Source organism: Callospermophilus lateralis, chromosome 3 (assembly GCF_048772815.1).
Source record: "Callospermophilus lateralis isolate mCalLat2 chromosome 3, mCalLat2.hap1, whole genome shotgun sequence".
NCBI classification, from domain to species: domain Eukaryota; kingdom Metazoa; phylum Chordata; class Mammalia; order Rodentia; family Sciuridae; genus Callospermophilus; species Callospermophilus lateralis.
The window spans coordinates 154,408,654-154,423,198 of record NC_135307.1 but is presented as its reverse complement, the minus strand read 5'-3'; the positions used below and the strand labels follow the sequence as shown (position 1 = coordinate 154,423,198).

The 14,545-nt window shown below is 35.1% G+C and overlaps 1 protein-coding gene across 2 annotated transcripts in view; it reads left to right on the top strand.

Moving 5' to 3' along the window:
- The window catches only part of Kiz (kizuna centrosomal protein), a 113,578-nt gene that overhangs the window by 32,653 nt on the left and 66,380 nt on the right, over window positions 1–14,545 (top strand). For both annotated transcript variants that reach the window (XM_076848914.1, XM_076848915.1), the window contains 2 exons: window positions 2,278–2,923; window positions 3,433–3,733. In XM_076848914.1, the coding sequence (XP_076705029.1) occupies window positions 2,278–2,923; window positions 3,433–3,733 (947 nt within the window). The remainder of the gene's footprint in view (window positions 1–2,277; window positions 2,924–3,432; window positions 3,734–14,545) is intronic.

The following is a 14,545-nucleotide window of genomic DNA, read 5'->3' as shown; positions in this document are numbered from 1 at the left end:
TGACGTTTCTGTTTAGTTTACTTAGTGAGGGCAGGTAATGACTAGACATAACTTTCTTTAATACTTGGAACTAGAATTCTCATTGTCTTTGCCAACAGGCCCTGATGTGTGTTGAGGCATATTTTTTACACTCATCCAGGTAGTTTGCAGCCATACCTTAGTCTTTACTTCCTGCTTGTACAGTGCTTCAAGGCAAGCCAGAGGTGAAAGTTTAGGAACTTCTTGAAATGTTTCCTGAGCATAAACACGTCCCTGAGCATGTAAGTAGCCATCTAGATTCCCAGAAATAGGTTGGAGCTTTTCAGACCTCCACATGGCAGCTCTTTCACTGGCTTTTCCTTTAAAAATTTTTTTTAAATACATGACAATAGTGGAATGCATTACATTCATTACCACCCATATACAGCACAATTTTTCGTAACTCTGTATATAAAGTATGTTCACACCAAATTATGCCATTATACATGAACTCTTTTTTTGGCATTATAATTCTGAATACACATATATACCACAATTTTTCATATCTCTGTTTGTATATAAGGTATGTTGACACCAAATTCAAATCTTCATACATGTATTTTGTATAATGTTGACCTTCACATTCCACCATCCTTGCTAATCCCTTTCCCTCCCACCTCTCTTCCCTATTTAGAAATAATCTTCCTCCCATGCTCTTCCTCTCTACCCCACTTTGAGTCACCCCCCTTATATCAGAGAAAACATTTGGCATTTGTTTTTTGGGGATTGGCTAACTTCACTTAGCATAATCTTCTCTAACGTTGCTGCTGGTTTTCATTGTGAGTACAAGTTTTGAAGTTTACTGCAGACCTCTGGGGAAGGAATGGGAATAAGATAAGTTAACATACCATAAAGTTCTCTGTTCTTATCAAGATACAGCTGTTTTTCTTAAATGCACCCCCAGGTTGCTGCAAGCCTGGTTATTTTCCAGAGTTCTGAAATGTCATTCTGAAAAATTTTTCCCAGTATTATCATCTCTTTTGTGGAGAAGAGAAATTTTAGAGGTCCTGATTCTACCACTTTCTGATATCACTGTCATTGGTTGGTTCACATCAAAGTTATTTCTTTTACTTTTGCACATAAAAGACAGTGTATTTGAAGAGAAGCAAGATCTGGATTGTTTCAGCTGTGGGTACGACATTTTCTCTCTTAATAGTTGACTACCTTGGTGTTTTCATCTGCAGAGGGGTGCAAATACATCTCCCTATATACTCTATTTGCCTCTGTGAAATAAATGTTCTTATATGTGTGGAAGTGTTTTGGTTCCTTTTGAAGAAGAGCACTTAACTTTCTGAAGTCTTCATGCTTGTTACCTCTAGTTCCTCTTCCCTCTGTGCATCCTTGATGAAGCCAACAAACTAGTTGCTTCAGTGTCTCCTTGCTCTCTCTCTCTATATCTCTGTAAGAGATTATGCTCGTTCTTCCTATACACATGCCAATAAGTGGAAATTGCTTGAAATTTCTGTAAAATTACTTGAAGATGGTCAGGAAAAATAGATATTGTTTACAGTTGGACTATAAATTATGAATATTTTGTACATGATACAATATATTTTAATTCTATCCTTAAGATTATTATTAGAAATTTTTTTTAGAGAGAGAGAGAATTTTTAGTATTTATTTTTCAGTTTTCAGTGAACACAACATCTTTATTTTATTTTTATGTGGTGCTGAGGATCAAACCCAGAGCCCCGTGCATGCCAGGCGAGCTCGCTACAGCTTGAGCCACATCCCCAGCCCAAGAAATTTTTATATTACTTATAATACTAGAAATAGAACTTTGAAACCTCCAATAGTTTTTTGTTTACCCATTCCCTTACTGTTTTTTTCCTTTGGTCAAGTTACTTTGATCAAGTAGCTCCATTGAATCTGAGTGTCTCCATGGAGTGCTTTTAAAACTCATAGCTTTTTTTGTTTTTTTTTAAATTGTAAAATCTATACATATCATAAAATTTACTATTTTAATTTAATTTTAAGCATGCAGTTTAATTATATTAAGTACATACATTTCTTTTTTTTTTCAAAAAAAAATTCATAGTTTCTTGGCATTAGTTGCTTTGTGGATCACATTATTATTAAAATTAAATAGCGTGGACTGTACTGTTTTTGTTCATCATTACGTGGAGAGGAACAAGTTTTATAAATTATGGTAAGTGCTGATTTCCATGGTCATGTTTCTTTCATTTTTAAAAACAATCTGATTGAAAAAAAAAAAAACCTGATTGTTACACATAATGTTTAACTCACATCTCATTGCAGGTTGCAGTACAGGCAAGAATTAACTTGGGGACAACTGTGTCAAAAGGATTGTATCAACCAGCAACAATGTTTATGGGCCGCCAAATGTCAGCCGTCTCAAGCCTTGGAGCTTTCAGTATAGAGCAGAAATCTCCCCAACCCACAAAGAACTTTTCAATTCCTGACCCACATTCACACCAACAGACAGCCCAGAGAAGCAATGTGACAGACAGCTGTGTAGTACAAACTAATAGTGACACAGAGTGCTTAAATAAGTCTGACAGAATAGATGGAAAGACATCTCTTCAGATTGGTGAGAAAACGCCAGTCACAGCCAGTGTATTGTCTGAGGAGGAACAAACTCATTGCTTGGAGATAGGAAGCAACATACATCATAGCAAGAGTAATTTATCAGAAGGCAAAAAGTCTGCTGAACTTCATTCCTCGTTACAGAAAAGATTAAGTCCAGAGAACAGGACCACTGATTTAAAGTGTGACAGTTCCAGCAGATCAGAGGGATCAGAGGGAGAAATACTGACACGAGAACATATTGAAGTTGAGGAAGAAAAAGCCAGCCCGCCTGTCTCTGCGATATCAGTTTCAGAACACTGTGCATCTGAAAATAAGTGGTCTCAAGAGAAGCATTCTGCTTGGGAAGGTTTCTCAGGTGGGGTGAGAGGCTGACTGAGTTTGCAGATTTTTGTTAGTGTTTCATTTTTCTGGGTATTAGTGATCTTACATAAGGATAAAATATACTCTTATTTTTTTTCTTTGCCAGAAACCCAAATAGTGATTATTATGTGAATGAATTCCATTTTAATGAATTCATAAATGTGTACATGTAAATGGTTTTTTACAGTTAGTTCACTGATATTTTAAACTCACTGTGATTTTTAAAAAATATTTTAAAATATTTTTTGAGGGTGGAGGATGTAGCTCATTGGTAGAGCACATGTTTAGCATACATGAGGCCCTGGATTTGCTCAAACCCAGCACAAAAATAACAAATTTTTAAATAAAATAAAAAATAAGATAAAAATATTTTTGAGTTTTTAAATACTATCATTAGTTGTGGGTTTTTCTGCATATTTTTAACTGATGAATAATTCTGTTCCATGTTACCTTGATTCTCCAGGAAGTTCTTGATCAATAATCTGTTCATATCCTCTTTTACAGATCATCTTGCCCATGGGGACCCACAGTTACAAAAAATGCAGGAAGAACAGGAGAAGGAAAGTTTATGCAGTAGCAATGACCTCACAGTCTCTATAAGTGAAGATGATCTGATTTTAAATAGTCCAGAACCACAACCAAATCCAAGTGACAAGATAGAGGGAGAAAATGGAACAGAGGCCTTAAAATTAATCCACCCTGAGCAAGAAAGAGATGCCCTCTCCACTGAAAAAAATAATCGTGTTTGGCAAACCCTAAGCTTTCCTGATTCAGAAGAGGAATTCTCTGCTAACTCACCAAGACAGTAAGCCTTTTTTTTTAAAAAAAAAAAAAAAACTGTTCTGTATTAATTATAGATATTTTTAGAGAGCATTCCACTGGGAATGTTTTGTTGAATATTCAGCCACAAATGTGTAATTTCTTAAGTTTCATAATTAGTTCGTTAGATAATATCTGATTTTCTTTCTTCTTTCCTTTTTTTTAACAAAATAACTTTTAATCTAAGTATTATTTAATTGTGGTGATTGGCAATTTATAATTATATCCAAACAATCCCTGGTTAGTGCATAAGTTATTTTACCCACTTTCTATCTTCAGGCCTTTTAAAAATAAATCCATTTTGAAGTTTTGTTATGATAAAAAGTGACAAATGGGTAAACTTACTAGGTATTCAGCTTTAGAAACTAAAAGTTTTAAAGATTTAGAGACTAAATTAATTACTTTATCCTCATATACTTGTCATTTTTTATCATATGATTAAATAAGCTAGTAAGGTTTTGTCATGTCATTCTAAGTCATATTTCCTCTTAGGAATATAAATATCTAGCTATTGGAGTCTCTAATGTAAGACAGGAACACAATGTTTATATTTTGTGCACTTACAATATTGAACTCATAAAGACTAATGTATACTTTATACTGTTGATTTATTTCATCCAAGTTTTCTATCTACTGTGTTGAAAACTGATTCTGTGATTTAAAAAAAAAATAGCATCAATAGAATCAAATCTCTTTTAGGTGGAGAAGGAACCTAAGTAAACAACCTAAGATAAATCTCACCTTCTACATGTATCACATAGTAGTGTTACGTATTACAAATGGGGCAGAACACTCTATACAGCTTGCCTTCCAATCCCCCCACGCCACCCTCAGAACTTTCAGTTACACTGTGATGCTGGTCACCTTTAACCTCAACCTCCTGACAACAGTGGAAAACTAAGTAAGAATTCTTTTCTATGAGGGCGTATGTTCTGTTTCAGAGCACCCTTATATTTTTTAATACGTTGCCTCTTGCTGGATACAGCTACTCAGAAGACTGAGGCAGGAGGATCCAAATTTGAGACCAGTCTAGGCAACTTAGTAAGATCCTACCTGTCTGAGAAATAAATAAATATATAAATAAATAAAAGGGCTGGGGATGTAACTCAGTGGTAGAACACCCCTGGATTTAATTTCCAGTACCACTTTATTTTTTTTTTCCCAGTACCACTTTAAAAAAGAAATTGCTTCTTATTATTCAGTATACACTTACAACAAAAAGTTTAATTGATAGTCTGACTCAGATGTTCAGGATTTATTTATTAAGAGCATGTGTAAGTACAAAATACATGTTACTATGGTTTCTGCCATTGGGAAATTTGATCCATTGGAGAACCAAGCCAAATGAATTTTTTTCTAGCAATAATATATCTCATCAAAGAGGTTTTACATCACAAATTTTTACACCAGAAACTTTGTTCCTAGAGGTAGAAATGATACTCTTTTGCATTTTATGTTTGTAGGCTTATTTTTGGAAAAGTTTTGCATTTTGTGTTTGTAGGCTTATTATTGGATAAGTTAGTACATTGGTAGGCTAACTAAGGAACTACCATATTTACCCAAGAATTGGTGGTTTTCTTTTTTTTTCTTTTGAGAGAGAGAGAGAGAATTTCAATATTTATTTTTCAGTTTTCGGCGGACATAAAATCTTTGTTTGTATGTGGTGCTAAGGATCGAACCCGGGCCACACGCATGCCAGGCAAGCGTGCTACTGCTTGAGCCACATCCCCAACCCGAATTGGTGGTTTTCTGAAATTAAAAAAATAGCTGTGTAAATATGTGGAATCACTGTTTAACATTTCTCTAAATATCAAGAATATTCTATCTCCCATTCTCCTGAATGAATGACCTTTTTCTATGACCTTAAATCCAAGCTTCTTTGAATTTTTGGATGTAGTTTTCAAATATTTATTAGAAAAATTGGCATTTGGTGGATTTTTGAATACTTATGTAAATAAGATGCCCTGCAGAATGAAAAGGCCAGTCAATAATTGGTGTGTCACTCTTACCAAATTTGAGACTGTTGATTTTTTGTGGTAAAGCATTCTCCAGAAATAGTTGAAAGTGATTTTAAATAATGCTGACTCACTTGCTCCCCACTGCTTTTAAAAACATATATTCTTTCTCTTAAAAAAAATATATACATGTATATATACGTGTGTGTGTGTGTGTGTGTGTGTGTGTTAGTTGTAGATGGACACAATACCTTTATTTGTTTAGTTTTATGTGGTGCCAGGGATTGAACCCAGTGCCTCACACATGCTAGGCAAGCACTCTACCACTGAGCCACAGCCCCGGCACATATTCTCTTAATTTATTTTTTAGCATGATCTCTTATTTTCCTTGCTCTGAGAGTTATTAGTCTGGGATTATAGCATCGTATTTACGGTGTTAATACTATAATCTCAGAAGTTTAGGATCTCAGTTTACTTTAGAGTCTGTCAGGGGCCTGGATAAAAATCATGTGAAATGGTACAAAGAAAAACACACCAAGAGGATGTAGGCTGGGCATGGCAGTTCATGCCTGAATCCTAGTGTCTCAGGAAGCTGAGACAGGAGGATCGCAAATTCAAAGCCAGCCTCAGCAACAGTGAGGTGCTATGCAACTCAGTGAGACCCTGTCTGTAAATAAAATACAAAACAGGCCTGGAGATGTGGCTCACTACTTGAGTGCCCCTGAGTTCAATCCCTGGTACCGCCCCACCCCCCAAAAAAGAGGATATAAACAGGAATTTGGAACCTCTGATATGGTGACAGTGATAAGAACAATGATGATAGCTATTATGGTTTAGCACATCTATGTACCATCCAAGTTGCTGTGCTTGAACTTGGTCTTGAGTTTTCTAGCAGCAAAGGTGAAAAGGGATGTATAATATTGTTGAATAGTTCATATCTAAAAAGAAAACTGAAACCAAGTGTTGTTTTGAATTTTTTGCTTGTATTTTTAATTTTTATAAAACAGTGTTATTGAGGTACAGTTCACATGCTACTCAAGTCACACATTTTGAGTGTACAGTTTAAGGCAATTGAATATATCACATTCATTTAAAATATTATAGTAAAGTATATGTAACATAAAGCTTGCCATCTTTAGGGTTAGGGATGTGGTAAGGTTCTTTCCTAGCGAACCCAGTACCACAAAAAAACAAAACTTGTCATCTTTAAATACATAATTTGGTGTGGTGTTAGTTATACTCTAGTTCCTGGCAAGTGCTAATCTACTGCTCTATGAATTTTCCTATTCTAAGTACTAATTATAAGTGGAATCATATAATATTTATCCTTTTTATGTCTAGTTAATTTCAGTTAGCATAATGTCTTCAAGATTTATCCATGTTGTAACATATATCAGACCCTCATTCCTTTTTTATGATTTAACAGTATTCTCTTGTATGGTATATCCATACCATACTTCATTGTCCATTCATCTCTCAGTGGACGTTTGGGTTATTAATACCTTAAAAGTCAAGTAGTTCATGTACAGTTTCTCTATCACAAGCTATAATCAACTCTTTCACAAGAAAGCATACTAGAATGAAACCAAGTAAAATAAATGTTAATAAAAGAATGACCTTGAATTTCTATTCTTAGTAAATAATTTGCTACAAAAGTTGGTACAAAGCTGTGTAACTTGTAGTAAAATAACATTTGTTATTTTTCATGTGGCAGATGGTTGGAAGAGTGTCAGTTGAGACCACAAGGATGACTTTCTTCATGCCTTTCATCCTTTGGGAAGCTAGTCTGGCCTCTCACCTGGTGTTAGTAGCAAGGTTCCCAAGACAGCAAGAGAACAAGCCCAAGCACATAAGTGCCTTATAGTGTCTTCTTGTATCATATTTGCCAATATCACAGGACCCAGCTCAGAGTCAGGACTAGAGAAATCCAGTTCATCTTTTGGCCTGAGCAGTAAAATTGCATTGTAAAAGGGTACACACTCGGGGATGGGAAGTTATGTTCATTTTTGGCAATCTACCATAGTGATTCAGGACAAATGCAAATGAAGAAAAGGTCAGTGTGAGTCCAAAGAATCAGAAAAGGTTTTATGGGAGGACCAATGCAATATCTAGAAGGCTGGGTCAGTTTTAAATAAGCAGTGAAAGAGCAACTTAGGTTTGGAGGAAAAATGCATGAAGGAATGCAGACACAGAGGACATAGGGGCATGGGATGGCCAGAGCAAAGGGACTGTGACTGAGAGCTTATTGATGGGGGACCTGTGGGAGTTGAGCTTTAGTGTCACCTAAGGAAAAATTGAGAAAAGGCTTGAATATCAGATTAATGAATTCAGACTTCTTTTTTTGTGTTTTGTAGAACAGTTGAAGGATATTTTAAGAGAAAGTCAGATAGTGAGTATCAGATAAAGATTAGTCTGACAGTATTAGTTTCATCAGGATTAATTCTCCATGTGGTAGGCAGAATTCTGAGATGGCTTCAAGAGACCTACCCCCTGTTGTGTATGCTCTATATAATCTTCTCACCTTAAATGTCAGGGAATTAGATGGATTTCACTCCTGTGATTATGGCATTTTATATAACAAACAAAGGATTTTACAGATATTATAAAAGTCCCAAATCAGTTGACCTTGAACTAATCAAAATGGGTGGGTCTGACCTAATCAGACAAGGCTTTAAAAGAAAATGGGCCCTTACTGAAATCAGATTCAGAGCAGCTGAGATATTCTGAAAGAAGCCAAATACCATCTTGTTGAAAAACTACATTGCATGGAATGGTTTTTACAGCCTTAAGAAAGGCTGAGGACCTCAGTCCTGTAGCTACAAGAAAATGAATTCTGCTGAAAACCATTGAGCTTAGAATTGTACCCTGAGCCTTACCTGAGATTGCAGCCCCAGCTGATACCTTAATTTCAGCCTGATGAGACCCTTAGTGAAGGACCCCATTAACTCATATCCAAATTCCTGTCCCATAACAGCTATGAGATAATGTTTGTGCTAAGTGCCAAATTTGTGATACTTTGTTATGTAGTAATAGACAATTAATACAATCCAACTGAAGAATTTGGAAGCAAGGATTTTATCTTTGGAAGCACTGTATGGGTTAAAAGTATCTACTCATAACAACCAGAAGCAGGCTCAGTCACATGTGTTCCAGGAGTGAATGGGAATAGGGAGCCAAGCAACAAGCAGCCCAGCAGCCAAGGGAACCTGAGCTTTTCCTTGCTCTGTACTCTTATCATCTGAGGAAATGTGTTTCCATGCATGGCCACTTTCAGGTAAGCAAGGATAGAACATGGTAGAATGATAAGGACTTGGAAAAGTGGTTATGCACATCTACATTAACCAACAAGCCATTTCTCGTGCTAACATATTTCTCTGGCTCTTCTCTAGACCTTTATCATATCTGTAAAAACCTTTGTTATATCTGTAAAAACCTTTGTTATATAAAATGTCATAATCACAGGAATGAAATTTTGAGGACTTTTATTTTGCTTTGTTTTTTTGTTTTGTTTTTTTATAAATGCACAATAACATGTATCTGCCTTTATAGCAGTATATAAAATACAGAATAGTTTTACTGCCTAAAAATCCCTCATGCACCATCTGTTCATCCCTCTTCTCTTTCCTCAACTTGAATGCCTGGCAAGGGTTGGACTTTTTACTGTCTCTGTAGCTTTGGCTTTCCCAGAATGTCATATAGGTGGAATCAAGCCTTTCAGATTAACTTTTTCACTAAGCAGTATGTATTTTAGGTTCCTTCATATCTTTTCGTGGCTTGCTAGTTTATTTTTTTTTAGCACTGAAAAATATTTTATTATCTAGATATAATATGGTTTATTTATCCATTTACTTATTGAAGGACATCTAATGGCTTCCAAGTTTTGTCATTTATAAAAAAAGCTGCAATAAACATCCATGTACTGGTGTGTGGACATACATTTTCAACTTATCAAGAATGCAATTGCTGAATCATATGACAAGCTTATGTTTAGCTGTACCATTGCATTATCAATAGTAGTGGATGAAAGTTGTTAGTCCACATAACTTGTGAATATTTGGTATTCTCAGTTATTTTTTTAAATTTTAGCCATTCTTATGATTGTGTAATATCTCACTGTTGTTTTAATTTACAATTCCCTAATGGCATATGTTGCCATTCTTTACATATGATATTTGCTATCTCTTTATCTTCTTTGAAGATAAATCCATTTGAATCTCTTGCCCATTTTTAATTCAGTTGTGTATTTTCTTATTGTTGAGTTTTAATACTTTTTTTTGGTATTTTGCTTACAAATCCTTTATCAGAAATATATGTCTCCTGGTCTCTGTCTTGACTTTTCCATCTATTATAAGAGTATGTTTTGCACAGTAGAGATTGTAGACAATTGGCATATATTATTCCTTAAATATTTGATATAATTCACTAATGAATGAGGCTGGAGGATCACAATTTCAAAGCCAGCCTCAGCAATTTACCAAGGCCTAAGTAACATTGGGGAGACCCTGTCTCCAAGGGCTTGGGATGTAGCTCCTCATTATTAGAGCACTTCTGTGTTAAATCCTTAGCACCAAAAAAAAAAAAAAAAAAAAAAAAAGAAGAGGAGGTGGGAGAGGAGGAGGAGGAGGAATTATTCACTAGTGAACCTATTTGATCTATTTGATCTGGGTTTTGGAAGGTTAAATATTGATTCAGTTTATTTAATACATACAGATATTCAGATTATCTAGTTCTCTTTCTATAAATTTTGGTAGATTATGCCCTTCAAGGATGGTCTATTTCATCAAAGTTATCAAATTTATAGGTATATAATGTTCATAACTGTTCCTTTATTATTCTTTTACTATCTATGGGGTATCTAATGATGGTATCTTTCTGATTTTCACATTTTCTGATATTTGTGTCTTTTGTCTTTAGTTACCTTGATGTAATGGTCTAGATAGTTGTTTCTTCACTAAATTTCTGTGTTGTAAGCCTAACCTCCAGTGTGGATATAATTGGAAACAGGTCCTGTGAGGACATAATAAAAGTTATATAAGGTCACAAAGATGATGCCCTAATCCTGTAGGACTCTTGCCTTTATCAATGGAAGAAGCACCAGAACTCATTGTCCTCAACCATGTGAAGAAATAAAAAGGTGGACACCTGCAAGCCTTACCAGGAACTGAGTTGTCTGATACCTTGATTTTGAACTTTCTAACCTCCAGAACTATAGGAAATAAATTTGGTTGTTTAAGCGAACCACTTTGTGGCATTTTATATTTTGTTTGCTCTGAAAGCACACTTCCTAATCACAATAATGATTTTATTATTGTATTTAAATGTGTCAAGGTATGTTTTGTTGCCCAGAATGTGGTCTTTCTTGGCATATGCTGCATGTGAGTTTGAGAAGAATCTATATTTTGCTATTGTTGGATGATGTATTCTATAAACTTAGATCTAATTGATTGATGGTGCTATTCAATTTGTCTATTTCATTACTAAATGCCTGCTGGGTCTGTCAGTTACTGATAGAGGTATGTGCAAGTCTCCAACTATAAGGATTTATCTCTCTCTACCTACCAGTTTTTGCCTATGTATTTTGATGCCTTATTGTCAGGCATGTTCACATTAAGGATTTTCATGATAATCATAGATATAAATTTTTTGGTATTTTTTCCTTGGTGTTCTCTGAGCTTTCCAGATTATGGTTTGGTCTGTCATTAATTATGGAAAACTCTCAGCCATCATTACTGCAGAAATTTCTTCTCTTCCTTTCTCTCTTTGTTGTTCTTCTGGTATTCCCATTACATGTATGTTACATCCTTAGTAGTTCTCCAACAATTCTTGGATATTCTATTTTATTTTTCTATTTCTTCTTTTTTCTTTATACTTTAATTTTGGAGGTTTATTTTAACATGAACTTCAAGCCCACCAATTCTTTCTTTTTTAAAGAGAAGGGGGTCTTGCTACATTGCTGAGGCTGACCTTGAACTCCTGGGCTCAGGGAGGATAAAGGGATCCTTCTGCCTGATCCTCCCAAGTAGCTAGGACTGTAGGCACATGTCACCACACCTGACTACTGATGCTTTTTTCTTGACTATGTCTAGTCTACTAGACATTATGTATTAACTTTTGATGTTTACCTTTTTTTACGATTTGAAAGTATATAATTCTTCTTTCTAAGGCCCCATATTAAAGAATTAAGATAGTCTCCCTTCTAAATATAGTACAATAATTGAAAAAATCCATTCTTTAATTCCATTTTGATTCAACCAAAATTTCCTGATTACCATTAGGCCCAAAGCTCTTGTGTAATCTATGAGTTGTGATAATTTAAAATATGACTGAAAATTCTTTAGCACTCCTCTTAACCTTCCTTTGAATATGGGTAGGCTTTAAATAAGTAGGGCATGGGTAGAAGTTGATGCTATGACTTCTGAAGTTGAGTTATAAAAAGTCATGTAGTTTCTACCCCTGTTTGCTAGAACACTCATTCTCAGAACCAAGAGCTGTCATATAAGAAGTCTGGTAATGCCATGGCTATTGTTGCTAAAGAAGTTATGCCTATTTAGGCATATTTACTCTGGTCTGTAGTCCCAATAGAATCTTCTCCTTCCGCCATCCCCACCAAGGTTTCAGATGCACAGGTGAGTTTCCAGACAAGTCCATCTTCAATATCACCAAATGAACTTTCCTGATAGCATGTGAAACAGGAGTATTGCTCAGCCAAGCCCTGTCAGATTTCTTTTTTTTTTTTAAATATATTTTTTTCCAGTTTTCGGCGGACACAGCATCTTTATTGTATGTGGTGCTGAGGATTGAACCCGGTCCGCACGCATGCCAGGCGAGCACACTACCGCTTGAACCACATCCCCAGCCCCCTGTCTGATTTCTTAATCTACAAACCATGAACTATTAATAAATTGGTTACTGTTTTAAGCTACTAAAATTTTTGATTTTGTTTTATTTTTTAAAATTTGTTTTTTAGGGGCTGGGGTTGTAACTCACCTAGCATGCATGAAGCACTGAATTCGATTTTCAGCACCACATAAAAATAAAATACAGGTATTGTGTCCACCTACAACTAAAATATATATATATTAAAAAATTTATTTTTTAAGTGATTCAGGGGAGAGGTGCTGTTGTTTTGGACTAGGATGGTAGCAGTGAAGTTATAAGAAGTGAATAGATCCTGGTCATATTTTTTCAAATACCAGCACAATTAGTTACAAATTGGATGTGAATTGTGAGCAAAAGGGAGCAGAAGGATGACCCCAGTTTGGGGGCAGAGTTACAAAGGGAGTAGCTATTGAGTTATTTATTGAGATAAGAAGCATATAGGAGACACAGGTTTGAGGGAAAAGAAAACTAAGATAGAAGTTTGGAATATGTTAACTTGAGATTCCTTTTTGACATTGAAGTGGAAATGCTGAGTAGACGGATGAATTTTATGAATCTGGAATTTAGAGAGATGTTAGGACTAGAGAAATAAATTTGTAAATCATATGAGGATAAATGTATTTTAAAGCCATGTGCCCTGAGAAGATTGCTAGGGAGTGAACATAAATAAGAAACAGACCCAAGGCCTAACTCCACATTCAAGGTCAGGAAGATCAAAAAGAACCAATTCAGACCAATTCAGAACTATAGGGGAGTTCAAGGAGAATCAAGAAGTTGTTCCAGATGCCAAGTAGTGTTTTGAGTGGAGTTTAGAAAGATTAAATAACCTTTAAAAAACTGTTCAGTGGTGCTTTCAGGATCCAAACTTAGTCTAATGTCCACATTCATGCTCTTACTCTTTTATGTTTTATCACCCAAATCCTAATCATAATGGTGAGATACCCTTCAAAAGCACCAACTCTGCCAGGCACTCTTGTAAAGAGTTGTTTATTTTGTTTGTTTGTTTTATAAATATAATAATTAGTTTAATCCTATCATCATCACTATTTTACAGATGAGAAAACTGAAGCACAGAGAGTTGGGTAACATACCCAGAGTCACAGAGTGGCTCAGTACACTTTGAACTTGGCCATCTGGGTTCAGAGTTAGCATTCTTTTTTTTTTTTTTAATATGTTTTTTAGTTGTAGATGGACACAGTACTTTTATTTATTTATTTTTATGTCGTGCTGATGATCAAACCCAGTGCCTCACACATACTAGGCAAGTGCTCTATCACTGAGCTTCAAGTCCAGCTCTCAAAGTTGGCATTCTTAGGGACTGGGGTTGTGGCTCAGTAGTAGAGTTGTTGCCTCACATGTGTGAAGCACTGGGTTCAATTCTCAGCACCCCATTTAAATAAATGAATAAAATAAAGGTCCATCAACATTAAAAAAAATTTTTTTTAAAAGTTGGCATTCTTAACTGTTACCAGTAGTATTACTATTTCCCAGTAACGTTCATAGCTGGTTTATCATCAAAGGTATTTTGTAAGGTTAAATATGGAAGCTTAATAAACAAATTAGATTCTTTAATAAGGAAAAAAAACTAAACAGTGACAATTTGACCTTTTGCTCCACCATATTGATTTTTGTGCCTTCTAGCTGCAAATAAGCTGATGAAGTGCTATGTGCCTTTCTTCAAGATTGAACAAAGTACAAAGTTGCTTTGTTCTTTCTCTGCCTGGAGTGAAATGAAAGCCTTGGGTTTCTCAAAGTCATAAAAATGTGATCACATAGATTGAATCCCATTCTACTGATTTTAATTTAACCCCTTTTCAAAGTTAAATATAGGTAATAAGTTATTTCATTAGAGAAAGATTGGCTGCTAGAAATCATATCATCTAGAATAATAGATTAGAATGATGTTCTCTTAAAATTTAAATTTACTTTATAAGGAACTAGAAGCATATTTAAAAATTCAGTAT